The sequence below is a fragment of the Balaenoptera musculus genome, chromosome 11 (assembly GCF_009873245.2).
Source record: "Balaenoptera musculus isolate JJ_BM4_2016_0621 chromosome 11, mBalMus1.pri.v3, whole genome shotgun sequence".
NCBI lineage: Eukaryota > Metazoa > Chordata > Mammalia > Artiodactyla > Balaenopteridae > Balaenoptera > Balaenoptera musculus.
Window position 1 is genome coordinate 86,548,119 of NC_045795.1, and position 15,448 is coordinate 86,563,566.

The 15,448-nt window shown below is 40.8% G+C and overlaps 1 protein-coding gene across 1 annotated transcript in view; it reads right to left on the reverse strand.

The window, feature by feature from the left end:
- Window positions 1–15,448, reverse strand: part of PDZRN3 (PDZ domain containing ring finger 3) — a 248,774-nt gene that overhangs the window by 13,827 nt on the left and 219,499 nt on the right. Inside the window, exon 5 of the mRNA XM_036869714.1 lies at window positions 13,619–13,706. Within this exon, the coding sequence (XP_036725609.1) occupies window positions 13,619–13,706 (88 nt within the window). The remainder of the gene's footprint in view (window positions 1–13,618; window positions 13,707–15,448) is intronic.

Below are 15,448 nucleotides of genomic sequence, written 5' to 3' on the forward strand. Positions count from 1 at the left end.
CCTGCACAAGCCTCTCAGACAGCCTCCTCCCCCAGGGGGCAGACAGCAGAAGCAAGAAAAACTACAACCCTGCAGCCTGGAACAGAAACCGCCATCACAGAAAGTTAGACAAAATGAGATGGCAGAGGAATATGTCCCATATGAAGGAACAAGATAAAACCCCAGGAGAACAACTAAGTGAAGTGGAGATAGGCAATCTACCTGAAGAAGAATTTAGAGTAATGATAGTACAGATGATCCAAGATCTCAGAAAAAGAATGGAGGGCTTCCCTGGTGGCGCAGTGGTTCAGAATCTGCCTGCCAATGCAGGGGACGCGGGTTCGAGCACTGGTCTGGGAAGATCCCACATGCCGCGGAGCAACTCGGCCTGTGAGCCACAATTACTGAGCCTGCGTGTCTGGAGCCTGTGATCGGCAACGAGAGGCCACGATAGTGAGAGGCCCGCGCACCACGATGAAGAGTGGCCCCCGCACCGCGATGGAGAGTGGCCCCCGCTTGCCACAACTAGAGAAAGCCCTCGCACAGAAACGAAGACCCAACACAGCCATACATACATACATACATACATAAAAAGAATGTAAGCAGACAAGAATAGCATTAAAAAAATAATAATAAAATTAAAAAAAAATAATAAAATAAAAAAGAAAAAGAATGGAGGCACAGATCAAGAAGATGCAAGAAATGTTTAACAAAGACCTTGAAGAACTAAAGAACAAACAAACCGAGATGAACAATACAGTAACTGAAATGAAAAATACACTAGAAGGAACAAATAGCAGGATAACTGATGCAGAAGAACGGATAAGTGCACTGGAAGACAGAATGATGGAAATCACTGCCACGGAACAGAAGAAAGAAAAAAGAATGAAAAGAAATGAAGATAGTCTCAGAGACCTCTGGGACAACACTGAACACACCAACTTTCACATTACAGGGGTCCCGGAAGGAGGAGAGAGAGAGAAAGGACCTGAGGAAATACTGGAAGCATTAATAGCTGAAAACTTCCCTAACATGGGAAAGGAAATAGTCACCCAAGTCCAGGAAGCACAGAGAGTCCCAGGCAGGATAAACGCAAGGAGGAACACACCAAGACACACAGCAATCAAACTGACAAAAATTAAGGACATAGAAAAAGATATTAAAAGCAACAAATAACACACAAGGGAATTCCCATAAAGTTATCAGCTGATTTCTCAGCAGAAATTCTGCAGGCCAGAAGGGAGTGGCACGATATATTTAAAGTGACAAAAGGGAAGACGCGACAACCAAGAATACTCTACCCATCAAGGCTCTCATTCAGATTTGATGGAGAAATCATAAGCTTTACAGACAAGCAAAAGCTAAGAGAATTCAGCACCACCAGACCAGCTTTGCAACAAATGCTAAAGCAACTTCCCTTGGTAGAAAAGTAAAGGCCACAACTAGAAACAAGAAAATTATGAATAGAAAAGCTCTTCAGTAAAGGCAAACATACAGTAAAGGTAGGAAATCATCCACACACAAATATGGTATCAAAACCAGCAATGGTGAGAAGAGAAGAGCACAAATGCAGGAGATTGGAAATGCATTTGAAATTAAAAGACCAGCAATGTAAAGCAATCTTGTATATATATAGACTGCTGTATCAAAACCTCATGGAAACCGCAAGCTGAAAATCTACAATAGATACACACACACAAAAGACAAAGGAATCCAAATACAACACTAACATTAGTCATCCAATCACAAGAGAACAAAAAGAGGAAGGGAAGAAAAGAGACCCCCAAAAACAAATCCAAAACAGTTAACAAAATGGCAATAGGAACATACATATTGATAATTACTTTAAACGTAAATGGATTAAATGCTCCAACCAAAGACACAGGCTCACTGAATGGATATAAAAACAAGACCTGTATATATGCTATCTACAAGAGACCCACTTCAGATCTAGGGACATGTACAGACTGAAAGTGTGGGGATGCTAAAAGGTATTCCATGCAAATGGAAATCCAAAGAAAGCTGGAGTAGCAATACTCATATCAGACAAAATAGACTTTAAAATAAAGACCGTTACAAGAGACAAAGAAGGACATGACACAATGATCAAGGGATCAATCCAAAAAGAAGATATAACAATTGTAACTATATATATGCACCCAACGTAGGAGCACCTCAATATATAAGGGAAATACTAACAGCCATAAAAGGAGAAATCGAAAAGTAACACAATCATAGTGGGGGACTTTAACACCCCACTTTCACCAATGGACAGATCATCCAGACAGAAAATCAATAAGGAAACACAGGCCTTACATGACACGTTAGACCGGGTGGACTTAATTGATATTTACAGAGCATTCCATCCAAAAGCAGCAGAATGCACATTCTCCACAAGTGCTCATGGAACATTCTCCAGGACTGATCACATGCTGGGCCAACAAAGCGAGCCTCAGTAAATTTAAGAAAACTGAAATCACATCAAGCATCTTTTCCGATGACAACACTATGAGACTAGAAATTAACTACAAGAAAAAAAACTGTAAAACACTCAAACATGTGGAGGCTAAACAACAATATGCTACTACACAACCACTGGATCCCTGAAGAGATCAAAGAGGAAATCAAAAAATACCTGGAGACAAATGAAAATGAAAGCACAATGATCCAAAACCTATGGAATGCAGAAAAAGCAATTCTGAGAGTGTACTTTATAGCAATACAATCTCACCTCAGCAAACAAGAAGAATCTCAAATAAACCACCTAACCTTACACCTAAAGCAACTAGAGAAATCAGAACAAACAGAACCCAAAGTTTGTAGAAGGAAAGATATCATAAAGATCAGAGCACAAATAAATGAAATAGAGATGAGGAAAACAATAGCAAAGATAAATGAAACTAAAAGCTGGTCCTTTGAAAAGACAAACAAAATTGATAAACTTCTAGCCAGACTCATCAAGAAAAAAAACAGAGGGCTCAGATCAATAAAATTAGAAATGAAAAAGAAGTTACAACTGACACCCACCACAGAAATCCAAAGGATCATAAGAGACTGCTACAAGCAACCATATGCCAATAAAATGGACAACTTGGAAAAAATGGTCAAATTCTTAGAAAAGTACAACCTTCTAAGACTGAACTAGGAAGAAATAGAAAATATGAACAGACTAATCACAAGCAATGAAATTGAAACTGTGATTAAAAATCTTCCAACAAACAAAAGTCCAGGACCAGATGGCTTCACAGGTGAATTCTATCAAACATTTAGAGAAGACTTAACACCTACCCTTCTGAAACTGTTCCAAAAACGTGCAGAGGAAGGAACACTCTCAAACCCACTCTATGAGGCCACCATCACCTTGATACCAAAACTAGACAAAGATACCACAAAAAAAGAAAATTACAGGACAATATCACAGATGAACCCAGGCGCAAAAATCCTCAACAAAATATTAGCAATCCCAATCCACCAATACATTAAAAGGATCATACACCATGAGCAAGTGGGATTTATCCCAGGGATGCAAGGATTCTTCAATATCCACAAATCAATCAGTGTGATACACCACATCAACAAACTGAAAAATATAAACCACATGATCATCTCAAGCAATGCAGAAAAAGCTTTTGACAAAGTTCAACACCCACTCATGATAAAAACTCTCCAGAAAGTGGGCACAGAGGGAACATACCTCAACATACTAAAGGCCGTATATGACAAACCCACAGCAAACATCATTCTCAGTGGTGAAAAACTGAACGCATTTCCTCTAAGATCAGGAACAAGATAAGGATGTCCACTCTCACCACTTTTGTTCAGCATAGTTTTGGAAGTCCTAGCCACGGCAGTCAGAGAAGAAAAAGAAATAAAAGGAATCCAAACTGGAAAAGAAGAAGTAAAACTGACACTGTTTGCAGATGACATGATACTATACATACAAAATCCTAAAGTTGCCACCAGAAAACCACTAGAGCTCATTAATGAGTTTGGTAAAGTTGCAGGATACAAAATTAATACACAGCGATCTGTTGTGTTTCTATACACTAACAATGAAAGATCAGAAAGAGTAATTAAAGAAACAATCCCATTTACCATCACATCAAAAAGAATAAACTACCTAGGAAGAAACCTACCTAAGGAGGCAAAAGACCTGTACACTGAAAACTATAAGTCACTGATGAAAGAAATCGAAGATGACACACAGATGGAAAAGATATAGCATGTTCTTGGATTGGAAGAATCAATATTGTGAAAATGACTATACCACCCAAGGCAATCTACAGATTCAATGCAATCCTTATCAAACTACCAATGGCATTTTTCACAGAACTAGAACAAAAAATCCTAAAATTTGTATGGAGACACAAAAGACCTTGAATAGCCAAAGCAATCTTGAGAAAGAAAACTGGAGCTGGAGGAATCAGGCTCCCTGACTTTAGACTATACTTCAAAGCTACAGTCATCAAAACAGGATGGTACTGGCACAAAAACAGAAATCTAGATCAATGGAACAGGATAGAAAGCCCAGAGATTAACCCACGCACCTATGGTCAATAAATCTATGACAAAGGAGGCAAGACTATACACTGGAGAAAAGACAATCTCTTCAATAAATGGTGCTGGGAAAACTGGACAGCTACATGTAAAAGAATAAAATTAGAACACTATCCAACACCATACTCAAAAATAAACTCAAAATGGATTAAAGACCTAAATGTAAGACCAGATACTATAAACTCTTAGAGGAAAACACAGGCAGAACACTCTTTGCCATAAATCGCAGCAAGATCTTTTTTGATCTGTCTCCTAGAGTAATGGAAATAAAAACAAAAAATAGACAAATGGGACCTAATTAAACTCAGAAGCTTTTGCACATCAAAGGAAACCATAAACAAAACGAAAAGACAACCCACAGAATGGGAAAAAATATTTGCAAACGATGCGACTGACAAGGCATTAATCTCCAAAATTTACAAACAGCTCATGTGACTCAATATCAAAAAAACAAGCAACCGAATCAAAAAATGGGCAGAAGACCTAAATAGACGTTTCTCCAAAGGAGACATACAGATGGCCAAGAGGCACATGAAAAGATGCTCAACATCACTAATTAGAGAAATGCAATCAAAACTACAATGAGATATTACCTCACACCAGTCAGAATGGCCATCATCAAAAAGCCTACGAGCAATAAATGCTGGAGAGGGTGTGGAGAAAAGGGAACCCTCCTACACTGTTGGTGGGAATGTAAATTGGTGCAGCCACTATGGAGAACAGGATGGAGGTTCCTTAAAAAGCTAAAAACAGAGCTACCGTATGATCCAGCAATCCCACTCCTGGGCATATATGTGGAGAATAACATGGTTTGAAAAGATACATGAACCCCAATGTTCACTGCAGGGCTGTTTACAATAGCTAAGACATGGAAGCAACCTAAATGTCCACTGACAGATGAATGGATAAAGAAGGTGCAGTACATATATACAATGGAATATTACTCAGCCATTAAAAAGAATGAAATAATGCCATTTGCAGCAACATGGATGGACCTGGAGATTATCATACTAAGTGATGTAAGTCAGACGGAGAAAGACAAATATCATATGATATTGCTGATATGCGGAATCTAAAACGAATGATACAAATGAACTTATTTACAAAACGGAAACCGCCTCACAGATTTAGAGAATGAACTTATGGTTACCAGGGGGAGAGGGGTGGGGGAGGGATAGAGTGGGACTCTGAGATTGACACTTATGCACTGCTATATTTAAAATAGATAACCAACAAGGAGCTACTGTATAGCACAGAGAACTTGGCTCAGTATTCTGTAATTACCTAAATGGGAAAAGAATTTGAAAAAGAACAGACACATGTACCTGTATAACTGAATCCCTTTGCTGTGTCTACCTGAAACTAATACAACATTGTTAATCAACTGTACTCTAATGTAAAATAAAAATTTTTTTAAAATTAAAAAAAAGATTTAAAGTAGAAAAAATTAAATTCAGAAAAGTGCAAAGAAGGGAATGATCATTTATATTCTTATCACCCAGAATTAAACACGGTTAACCTCTTGACAGGAAAACAAAACAAAACAAAAAACAAAAAACCACCAAAAAAACCCTACTATCACTTAGCTGTGGTCACTCCATTTCCAGGGGATGGTTGCACATCATAGAGGAGAGCCTGGTTGCTAATAGTTAAGCAAAGAGTGAACCATAAGAGGTTTTCAGAAGCTCTGGAAATACAACACTGTAAGAGCCGATGCCGTCTTGCGATCTGTATAGATTTAGGTTTTACCTTGGCTGCTCATAAAGATTACAGTAATGCAGTAGTAGTTGAATTGTGCACTAAAAACAGCGTCTAGCCTTATATACCATGCATGGTAGGTGCTCAATAAAACTGAATTAGCTTGAGATTCCAAGGCAGACTAAAGATCCAAATGAAAAATAAACTTGGCTCTGCCATTAGCAAGCCAGGCTGCCCTAGGAAAGTCACTTCACTTCTTTGAAACTTCTCGGCTCTTCTACCATCTTATCCCCAGAGACAATATTTTGGGGCTCAGTGGAAACTGCCGTTCCTCCAACTTATTGAGTGGTTAGTAAATTCTCAACATTTCATTCTCACGCCAAGCTAGAGGTAGAGCCTTACACAGTTGAGTACATCATGGAAAGCACAGAGGGCATCAATACATATCTGTCTGTGATGATGGAGATAAGACGGCAAAGAAGACCATTAATCAAACTCGTGTGAATAATGTATTACCATTATCTGGATTACACCTCCCCCACCACCGGTGTCCTGTTGCTTACCGGTCTAGATGGACGGCTGGATAACAATGAACAGCTAAGCCTGACATTTTAGATGAAATTGAAACGATAGCTCAATTGAGTAAAGTACGGGGGCCAGTCTACCTTGGTTGGGTCAAGCTTTCTGTTTCAACGACAGCACTTTAATCAGAGGGCGTCCCAGAGAGTAATTTCAATGGCTTCTGCACCTCTAGGAAGACTGGTTACTGAAGCATAACTCTAAGACCTTATCGATCCAGAACTGCTTGTGCGTATTTCTGGAAATCATCTCCACACTTTCTCTATCTATGCGTGGTGCTGTCGGGGACGTAGAGATGTCTCTAGAAAGACTGTACTTTCCTCCAAGGTCCTGAAAAGTGAGATTGGGTCACAAGGCATTTATTCCTTTATTCGACAGATGTTCCTTGGGTGCCTACCCTCTGCCAGGCACTGTCTGAGCACGAAGAGTCTAAGTAGGAAATGGCCCTACTGGGGGAGGGGTGCTTTAGCCAGAGCGGTACGTAAGCTTCTCTGGAGATGAGCCACGCTGAGCTGGGCCAGGATCTGGGGGGATAAAATAAGAGCAGGGGGCAGGTTCTGATTGCAGGTGGCAGGAGAAGAAGGGTCAAGTGCTGATGAAATTGGGAGGGTGGTGAGGAGGCTGACTCAGTGAGGGTAGGGCCGACCAGGGAAGGTTCCCCGGAGGAGCCCTGGTGCTGTGCCTTAAAGGCTAAAGAAAAATGCATAGGTTGGCGGGGACAGCCTGCCTTACCTCCAGGACGGTCTCGCTTCCCTTGAGATCTTATGACGTTACACTATGCAACCAGGTTTGGAGATCATTTTAGTCTCCCTGGTGAGAGCATAGCTTTCTTTTCCTTTCTGGTTTCAAAATGACATCATCAAGACACAGCATAGGTGACGGCAGCTTCACAGCCTGGCTAGGATGCTACTGATGAATCAACTGGGAAATTAAAACAAGACTAAGGGAAAATTAAAGCCTTCTTCAGACGTCTATTTTTCCGTCTTAATTACCTACAGGAAGATCCAGAGCAGGTGTTCAGTACCTGAAAATTTACGGGTAATTATTTGGCGGCTCAACCCTTGAGTATACTGGGGTGTAATCGTTTTAATGCTAAGCAGTTTCACAATAACAGGGATTTAACACTTACCTAAATATGATCATTTTGTGTGCTTTAAAAGAGAGAACATCTGTTTTTCTCTGTGCATTTGCTTCCATAATATCCCCAAACACTCATATATTTTCCTCCTATATAGTATCCACGGAACGGGTTATTTTTCGAAAGGGGCGGATGTTGATCTAATTCAACTTAAGACGAGGAGCGGTGGGCTGAGGTTGGTCCCCTTACTCACAGCAAGCCTGGGTGGGGGGACCCAACAGGCTGATGGGACCTAGCAGAGACAGACTGTTGACGGCTCTAAGAAATCTCGCGAGGAAGTGGGGATGATGGTACATGCCATTCCCCCAGAAAACTGGGTCTGCTTTAGGAACCCCAGCTCTTGGCCGTGCTGCTGTTCATTAACCTTCTCGAACTGACCGGGTGACCTTCCAAAGACAAACCTCTGCAACAGAGCCTTCCTGGAAGTATATACACTGTTCTCTCCCGGAGATTCCCTCCTGGTGAGGAGCCGTGGAGAGAACCTACCTGAATCTTGACCTCAGAACTTGGGACGGGCCGCTCATCCAAAACCACCAGGTTCACTCAGTTAACAGAAATAACCTGGTGACATCCAAGCTGCTCTAAACAAAAGTCCAAATGTAAAAGCAGCCTTCCTGCCTGGTATGGACTCACGGTACTTCGTGATAACTGCTCAAAGGAGCTGTAGATGGAGAATGGCCACCGTTTGGTTTTCTAGATGAAAAGCTCACGTCTAAGCTAATGGCTGATGAACCAAAGGGACTTTGAGCTCCTGAACGGCAGGCAGGGTGATGACTCGCTGATTTTGCCTTTCTAGCACCAAAAAGGATATTCAATGTAACAGATGCTCAGTAAAAGCAGGCGAGCAGAAATGAACGTAAGCGTGCATGTAGAGTCTCTTTGTGCTTTTTCTATTTAACAAAAGGAAGAAGTCTGAACAAGTCTTGAATTTCCATGAGGGGCTTAGTCCTCTCTAGTCCATGGGACTGCACTCTGCCCGGATGGTGTGGGTGGTATTCGAGGCTCGGAGGCACAGCTTCATACCATAGTGAAGGAAATGCACAAAGCCCCCATCGTGTGACCCATGACGAGGGCAAATGGAAGCCTGGGCTTCTTTACCTGGGCCTGTGGCCTCCAGGTCAGGGCCCCTGAGATTTGTGCACCAAAACACCTGGGGATCTTGGTAAAATGCAGATTCTGATTCTGTACGTCTGAGGGCCCAGATTCTGTATTTCTCACAATCCCCCATGTGCTGCTGTCCCAGTCTTTGCACCACACTTTGAATAACAAGGCTCCAGGGAGGCATTTCAGAGTGGCCTCCTCCCACCAAAAGCAAGATGCTCTCAGATAGTTCACGTGGAGAAAGTTACTTCCTTTAGGAAGAAAGCCTCAGTTTGGGCTAGTCTTACCACTTCTGTGATACTAGCCCATCTCCTTAGACAGAGAGAAAGGGAGCAGGAGGTAGTGGAGAGAACGGGCCCCAGGCACCCAGCCCTGGGCAGGTACCAGTGACAAGCAGCGGGATTTAATAACACTGCCTCATATCCGCTGTATTTATTGGACGGCACCTTCTATTCATGGCAAGGGATGCTGATTTTCTGACTGAGCTAGTGATACAGCATTTCCTTTAAAATTTTCCTTAGTTTACAACCCAATCAAAAAAATGGGCAGAAGACCTAAATAGACATTTCTCCAAAGAAGACATACAGACGGCCAAGAGGCACATGAAAAGATGCTCAACATCACTAATTATTAGAGAAATGCAAATCAGAACTACAATGAGGTATCACCTCACAGTGGTTAGAATGGGCATCATCAGAACATCTTCAAACAAATGCTGGAGAGGGTGTGGAGAAAAGGGAATCCCACTACTGGGCATATACCCAGAAAAACCCATAATTCAAAAGACACATGCACCCCAGTGTTCACTGCAGCACTATTTACAATAGCCAGGTCATGGAAGCAACCTAAACGCTCATCGACAGATGAATGTATAAAGAAGATGTGGTACATATATACAATGGAATATTAGCCCTAAAAAGGAATGCAATTGGGTCATTTGTAGAGATGTGGATGGACCCAGGGACTCTCATACAGAGTGAAGTAAGTCATAAAGAGAAAAACAAATATCATATATTAACGCATGTATGTGGAATCTAGAAAACTGGTACAGATGAACCAGTCTGCAGGGCAGAAATGGAGACACAGATGTAGGGAACAAACGTATGGACACCAAGGTGGGGGAAAGTGGGGGGGTGGGGGGGACAGTGGTGGTGGGGGGATGAATTGGGAGATTGGGGTTGACATATATACACTAATATGCATAAAATAAATAACTAATAAGAACCCGCTGTATCAAAAAAAAAAAATAAAATTCAAAAAGAAAAAAGAAAAAAAAATTTACCTTAGTTTAAAGGAGTTGGGTTAAGTTAAAGGGAAAGATAATGAATACCATTCAAAGATAACATACCATAATGAATATGGTAAAGTTGCAGTAATGAATATGGTAAAGTTGCAGGATACAAAAGTAATGCACAGAAATCTCTTGCATTCCTATACACTAATGATGAAAAATCTGAAAGAGAAATTATGGAAACACTCCCATTTACCATTGCAACAAAAAGAATAAAATACCTAGGAATAAACCTACCTCGGGAGACAAAAGACCTGTATGCAGAAAACTATAAGACACTGATGAAAGAAATTAAAGATGATACCAACAGATGGAGAGATATACCATGTTCTTGGATTGGAAGAATCAACATTGTGAAAATGACTATACTACCCAAAGCAATCTACAGATTCAATGCAATCCCTATCAAATTACCAATGGCATTTTTTACGGAACTAGAACAAATCATCTTAAAATTTGTATGGAGACACAAAAGACCCCGAATAGCCAAAGCAGTCTTGAGGGAAAAAAACGGAGCTGGAGGAATCAGACTCCCTGACTTCAGATTATACTACAAAGCTACAGTAATCAAGACAATATGGTACTGGCACAAAAACAGAAACGTAGATCAATGGAACAAGATAGAAAGCCCAGAGATAAACCCACGCACCTATGGTCAACTAATCTATGACAAAGGAGGCAAAGATATACAATGGAGTAAAGACAGTCTGTTCAATAAGTGGTGCTGGGAAAACTGGACAGCTACATGTAAAAGAATGAAATTAGAATACTCCCTAACACCATACACAAAAATAAACTCAAAATGGATTCGAGACCTAAATGTAAGACCGGACACTATAAAACTCTTAGAGGAAAACATAGGAAGAACACTCTTTGACATAAATCACAGCAAGATCTTTTTTGATCCACCTCCTAGAGTAATGGAAATAAAAACAAAAATAAACAAATGGGACCTAATGAAACTTCAAAGCTTTTGCACAGCAAAGGAAACCATAAACAAGACAAAAAGACAACCCTCAGAATGGGAGAAAATATTTGCAAACGAATCAACGGACAAAGGATTAATCCTTTGTGACAAAATATATAAACAGCTCATTCAGCTCAATATCAAAGAAACAAACACCCCAATCCAAAAATGGGCAGAAGACCTAAATAGACATTTCTCCAAAGAAGACATACAGACGGCCACGAAGCACATGAAAAGATGCTCAACATCACTAATTATTAGAGAAATGCAAATCAAAACTACAATGAGGTATCACCTCACACCAGTCAGAATGGGCATCATCAGAAAATCTACAAACAACAAATGCTGGACAGGGTGTGGAGAAAAGGGAACCCTCTTGCACTGTTGGTGGGAATGTAAATTGATACAGCCACTATGGAGAACAATATGGAGGTTCCTTAAAAAACTGAAAATAGAATTACCATATGACCCAGCAATCCCACTACTGGGCATATACCCAGAGAAAACCGTAATTCAAAAAGACACATGCACCCGAATGTTCATTGCAGCACTATTTACAATAGCCAGGTCATGGAAGCAACCTAAATGCCCATCACAGACGAATGGATAAAGAAGTTGTGGTACATATATACAATGGAATATTACTCAGCCATAAAAAGGAACGAAATTGAGTCATTTGTTGAGACGTGGATGGATCTAGAGACTGTCATACAGAGTGAAGTAAGTCAGAAAGAGAAAAACAAATATCGTATATTAACGCATGTATGTGGAACCTAGAAAAATGGTACAGATGAGCCAGTTTGCAGGGCAGAGGTTGAGACACAGATGTAGAGAACGGACATATGGACACCAAGGGGGGAAAACTGCGGTGGGGTGGGGATGGTGTTGTGCTGAATTGGGCTATTGGGATTGACATGTACACACTGATGTGTATAAAATTGATGCCTAATAAGAACCTGCAGTATAAAAAAACAAACAAAACAACTAATACTAAACTTTCATTGGGTTATTTGTATGGAAATATGTTAATATAAATGTTTCAGACAGTACATGAAATTTCTAAAAATCTTATATGTTCTGGTATAATGTTATAAGTCATAATCCTAGTTATTACCTTAAAATGTATATCTCAGAAATAACTAATTTTCTTGTCAACTGCATTATTATGAACTTTCATCAAATTTTTAACTGTGGTCATTTTTAAGTCTTTTGTCATTTACAGACAGTTCTGTGTATACTCTGATGCTACTGCAAATATGTTCCTATAAAAGGGTTTCATCTTTAAGAAATTCATGGAAAAGACTCTGACAAGTACAGGTTTCTGGTAACTGACTGTACTGCTGAACTGAATGAATAAGCAGAACTGAATTTTCAGAACTCTAATGAAAAACTGATGAACTCATAAAAGTGCTAACAAAAGATCAAGATGAAAAAAAAAATTAATTACATGGGACTGAGTGAACTGATGAGGATGAGTATAATTTTTGTGACTTTCTGTCTGAATTAAAAAAAAAAAATCCAACAAGGACTCAGAGGCAAAGAATATACAAATCAATTTTCACTGCAAAGTAAAGGAGCTGTTACAGTGGAGGATTACTGGACTGAATGTCAATATTATGACATAGTATGAGTGTGTTTCATGTTTGGTAATTGCAATCATTGTTGCTTTTGTTGTGGTCATCCATGTACAACGCTTGGTGTCGGTCTATTTATCTCTTGTAAAAATAAAATATAGTGTGTGTGTGTGAAAAAAAAAAAAAAGGGAAAGAGAAAGCAAACAGTGGTTCTGGTGTATCAGATATAACAAGACAACTGTAAGGCAGAGTGGGCCACATGCGGCAGATATTGTGGGAGCTCAGTGACCCTCCAGATATCACATGCAAACTCTTAGAGACAGGAGCACTTTTCCAGGGAGAGACCACAGCTTCCATCAGATTCTCAAAGGTGTTAGAAAGTAAGATGGAACTAAAGAACCCACTGCTGTAAAGTTAACAAAATATCAAAGACTTACAAAGTCTACATCCTACTCCAAAAATCTAGCTCCTGAGATATTTGATAGCTTTTTAAAGACCTCTGCTTTGTCACAATCATCATCAAAAAGCAGTGTTGTCCTATAAAGGTTATTAAATAGCCCTTCTTCTTGCAAAGCAGTGTTCCAGAGAGGCCTCGACCCACTGAACGTGGTTCTTCTAAAAGAAATCCGCAAGAGGTGGACATTGCATGAGCATCCATAATCTCAGTTCATGCTGATAGAGACTTATTAGCCTTAACAATGACTATTAAAACGAGACGCGGACGTTCTTCTTACCTCCAGCTCCAGCTCCTCCCTCTCCATCTCCTGATGGATGCCTTCAATGTAGTCATTTGGATCGTAGTATTCATGGGCTGAGGGATGCCTGGGAAAAGATGAAAGATCGTTAAGGCCCTGCTTCCAGTTCTAAGTATCTGTTCCCATCCCCCCATCACCAGGCCCATCAGTGCCACAGGGGCTCTTCTCAGAGGCTGAGGTTCTTACTTAGTTCACTTCTCTCTGGTTGTGTTTCCCGGCACAGTCAGGACCTCCCGCACAATATTTCCACCATCTTCTCTAAAGCCCATTTCCTCCACAAGGAGGAGCTCAGATGCAGGTTGAGGGGGAAGGATGGAGTGGGAGATTGGGGTAAACAGATGTAAGCTAGTATACAGAGAATGGATAAACAACAAGGTCCCACTCTATAGCACAGGGAACTAGATTCAATATCCTATGATTAAACCATAATGGAAAAGAATATAAAAAAGAATGTATATATATGTATAATGAATCACTTTGCTGTACAGCAGAAATTAACACAACATTGTAAATCAACTATACTGCAATAAAAAACTTGTTAAAAAAAAAAAAGATGCACGGTGAGAGAGGGACTGGCTTTGTGGCTTGCAGTGATCATTCCCTGGCCCACTAGTCATTGAGTCAATGTGACTAATTTTTAACTCACTCTCTAGGTGGGAGACAAACTCTTATTTACTGCTCATGGCTTCATTCTTAGATTTTATCTCTGGGGAGAAAAAAGCTTAACTTCAGGCAACACTTAAAGACATGTGCCGGCCTCTGAGATAGGTTCAAAGGGCTGTGAAACTGAAACTGCTATGCTGTCATCTAGGACAGTCTCTTTTCAAACTTTTTTGATTGTCTCGCAATGAGAAATACATTTGACATCACCCAGTGTACACGTATACGTATGTAGAACATGTGCATACATGCACGCATATAATGCATGTGTGTAAATATGCAGACCCGCATACATACACACGCCTAGGAGAACGGAAGCTTGCATTTCTCTAGGTTAACATGTGTACAGCACAATTCACAGAGCCCACCACCTCTTTGGAAACACCACTAATGGAACCTCTAGGACCACAGGCAGTGGGAATTATAACACGCTCAGTCAGGTCTGTGGCTCTGAAAGGTGTCAGATGCGGATGGAGAGCTTCAGCCTGATTGTTGGCTGGGGACCCAAACCTCCGCGTTCTCAAAGGTCAACAGAGCAATCAGTGGGCTCTGGTCTTCTCACCCAGGCACTTAGTTTTGAAACAACAGACCAGACATGAGCGGTCATTCAAACGAGGGCTGGCTTTCAATTTTCTGCACCCATCAGGCAAATATGCTGCCTGCACTCAAGGGGCTGTTAGTACTGAGGATGCTGCGGGAAGGCCTGGGCTTTCAAGCCTCAAGGTAACACCCCCCCGCGCCCCCCATTCAGCCCTGATGCACACTCCTGCTGTCCTCTGACCTCGCAGCCAGAACCAGGAGAGCACTGACCTCCGCACTCTTCTGACATTTCTCAAATTGCCCCTTGGGGGAAGAGTCATGTCATGTTAACTAGACTTAAGAGGAAATTAAGGGTTTAGCTTCTAAAAAGCCTGTCACTGTGACGGTTCAACATCGAGAGTCAGGAGTAGCCTTAAAGGCCTCATCAATATGAAAGGCAGTTTGGGTCTAAAACATCAAACAGCTGATTTGAATGATCGTAGTCAGTGAATCATCCAGTTGTTTCCTAGCAACTGGCATGTATGGAGTATTGTGGTTAAGATCTGGAAGTTGAGGTGGGACAGACCTGCCTTTCAATCCAGCTGCCAACTTACATGCAGTAGCACTGCT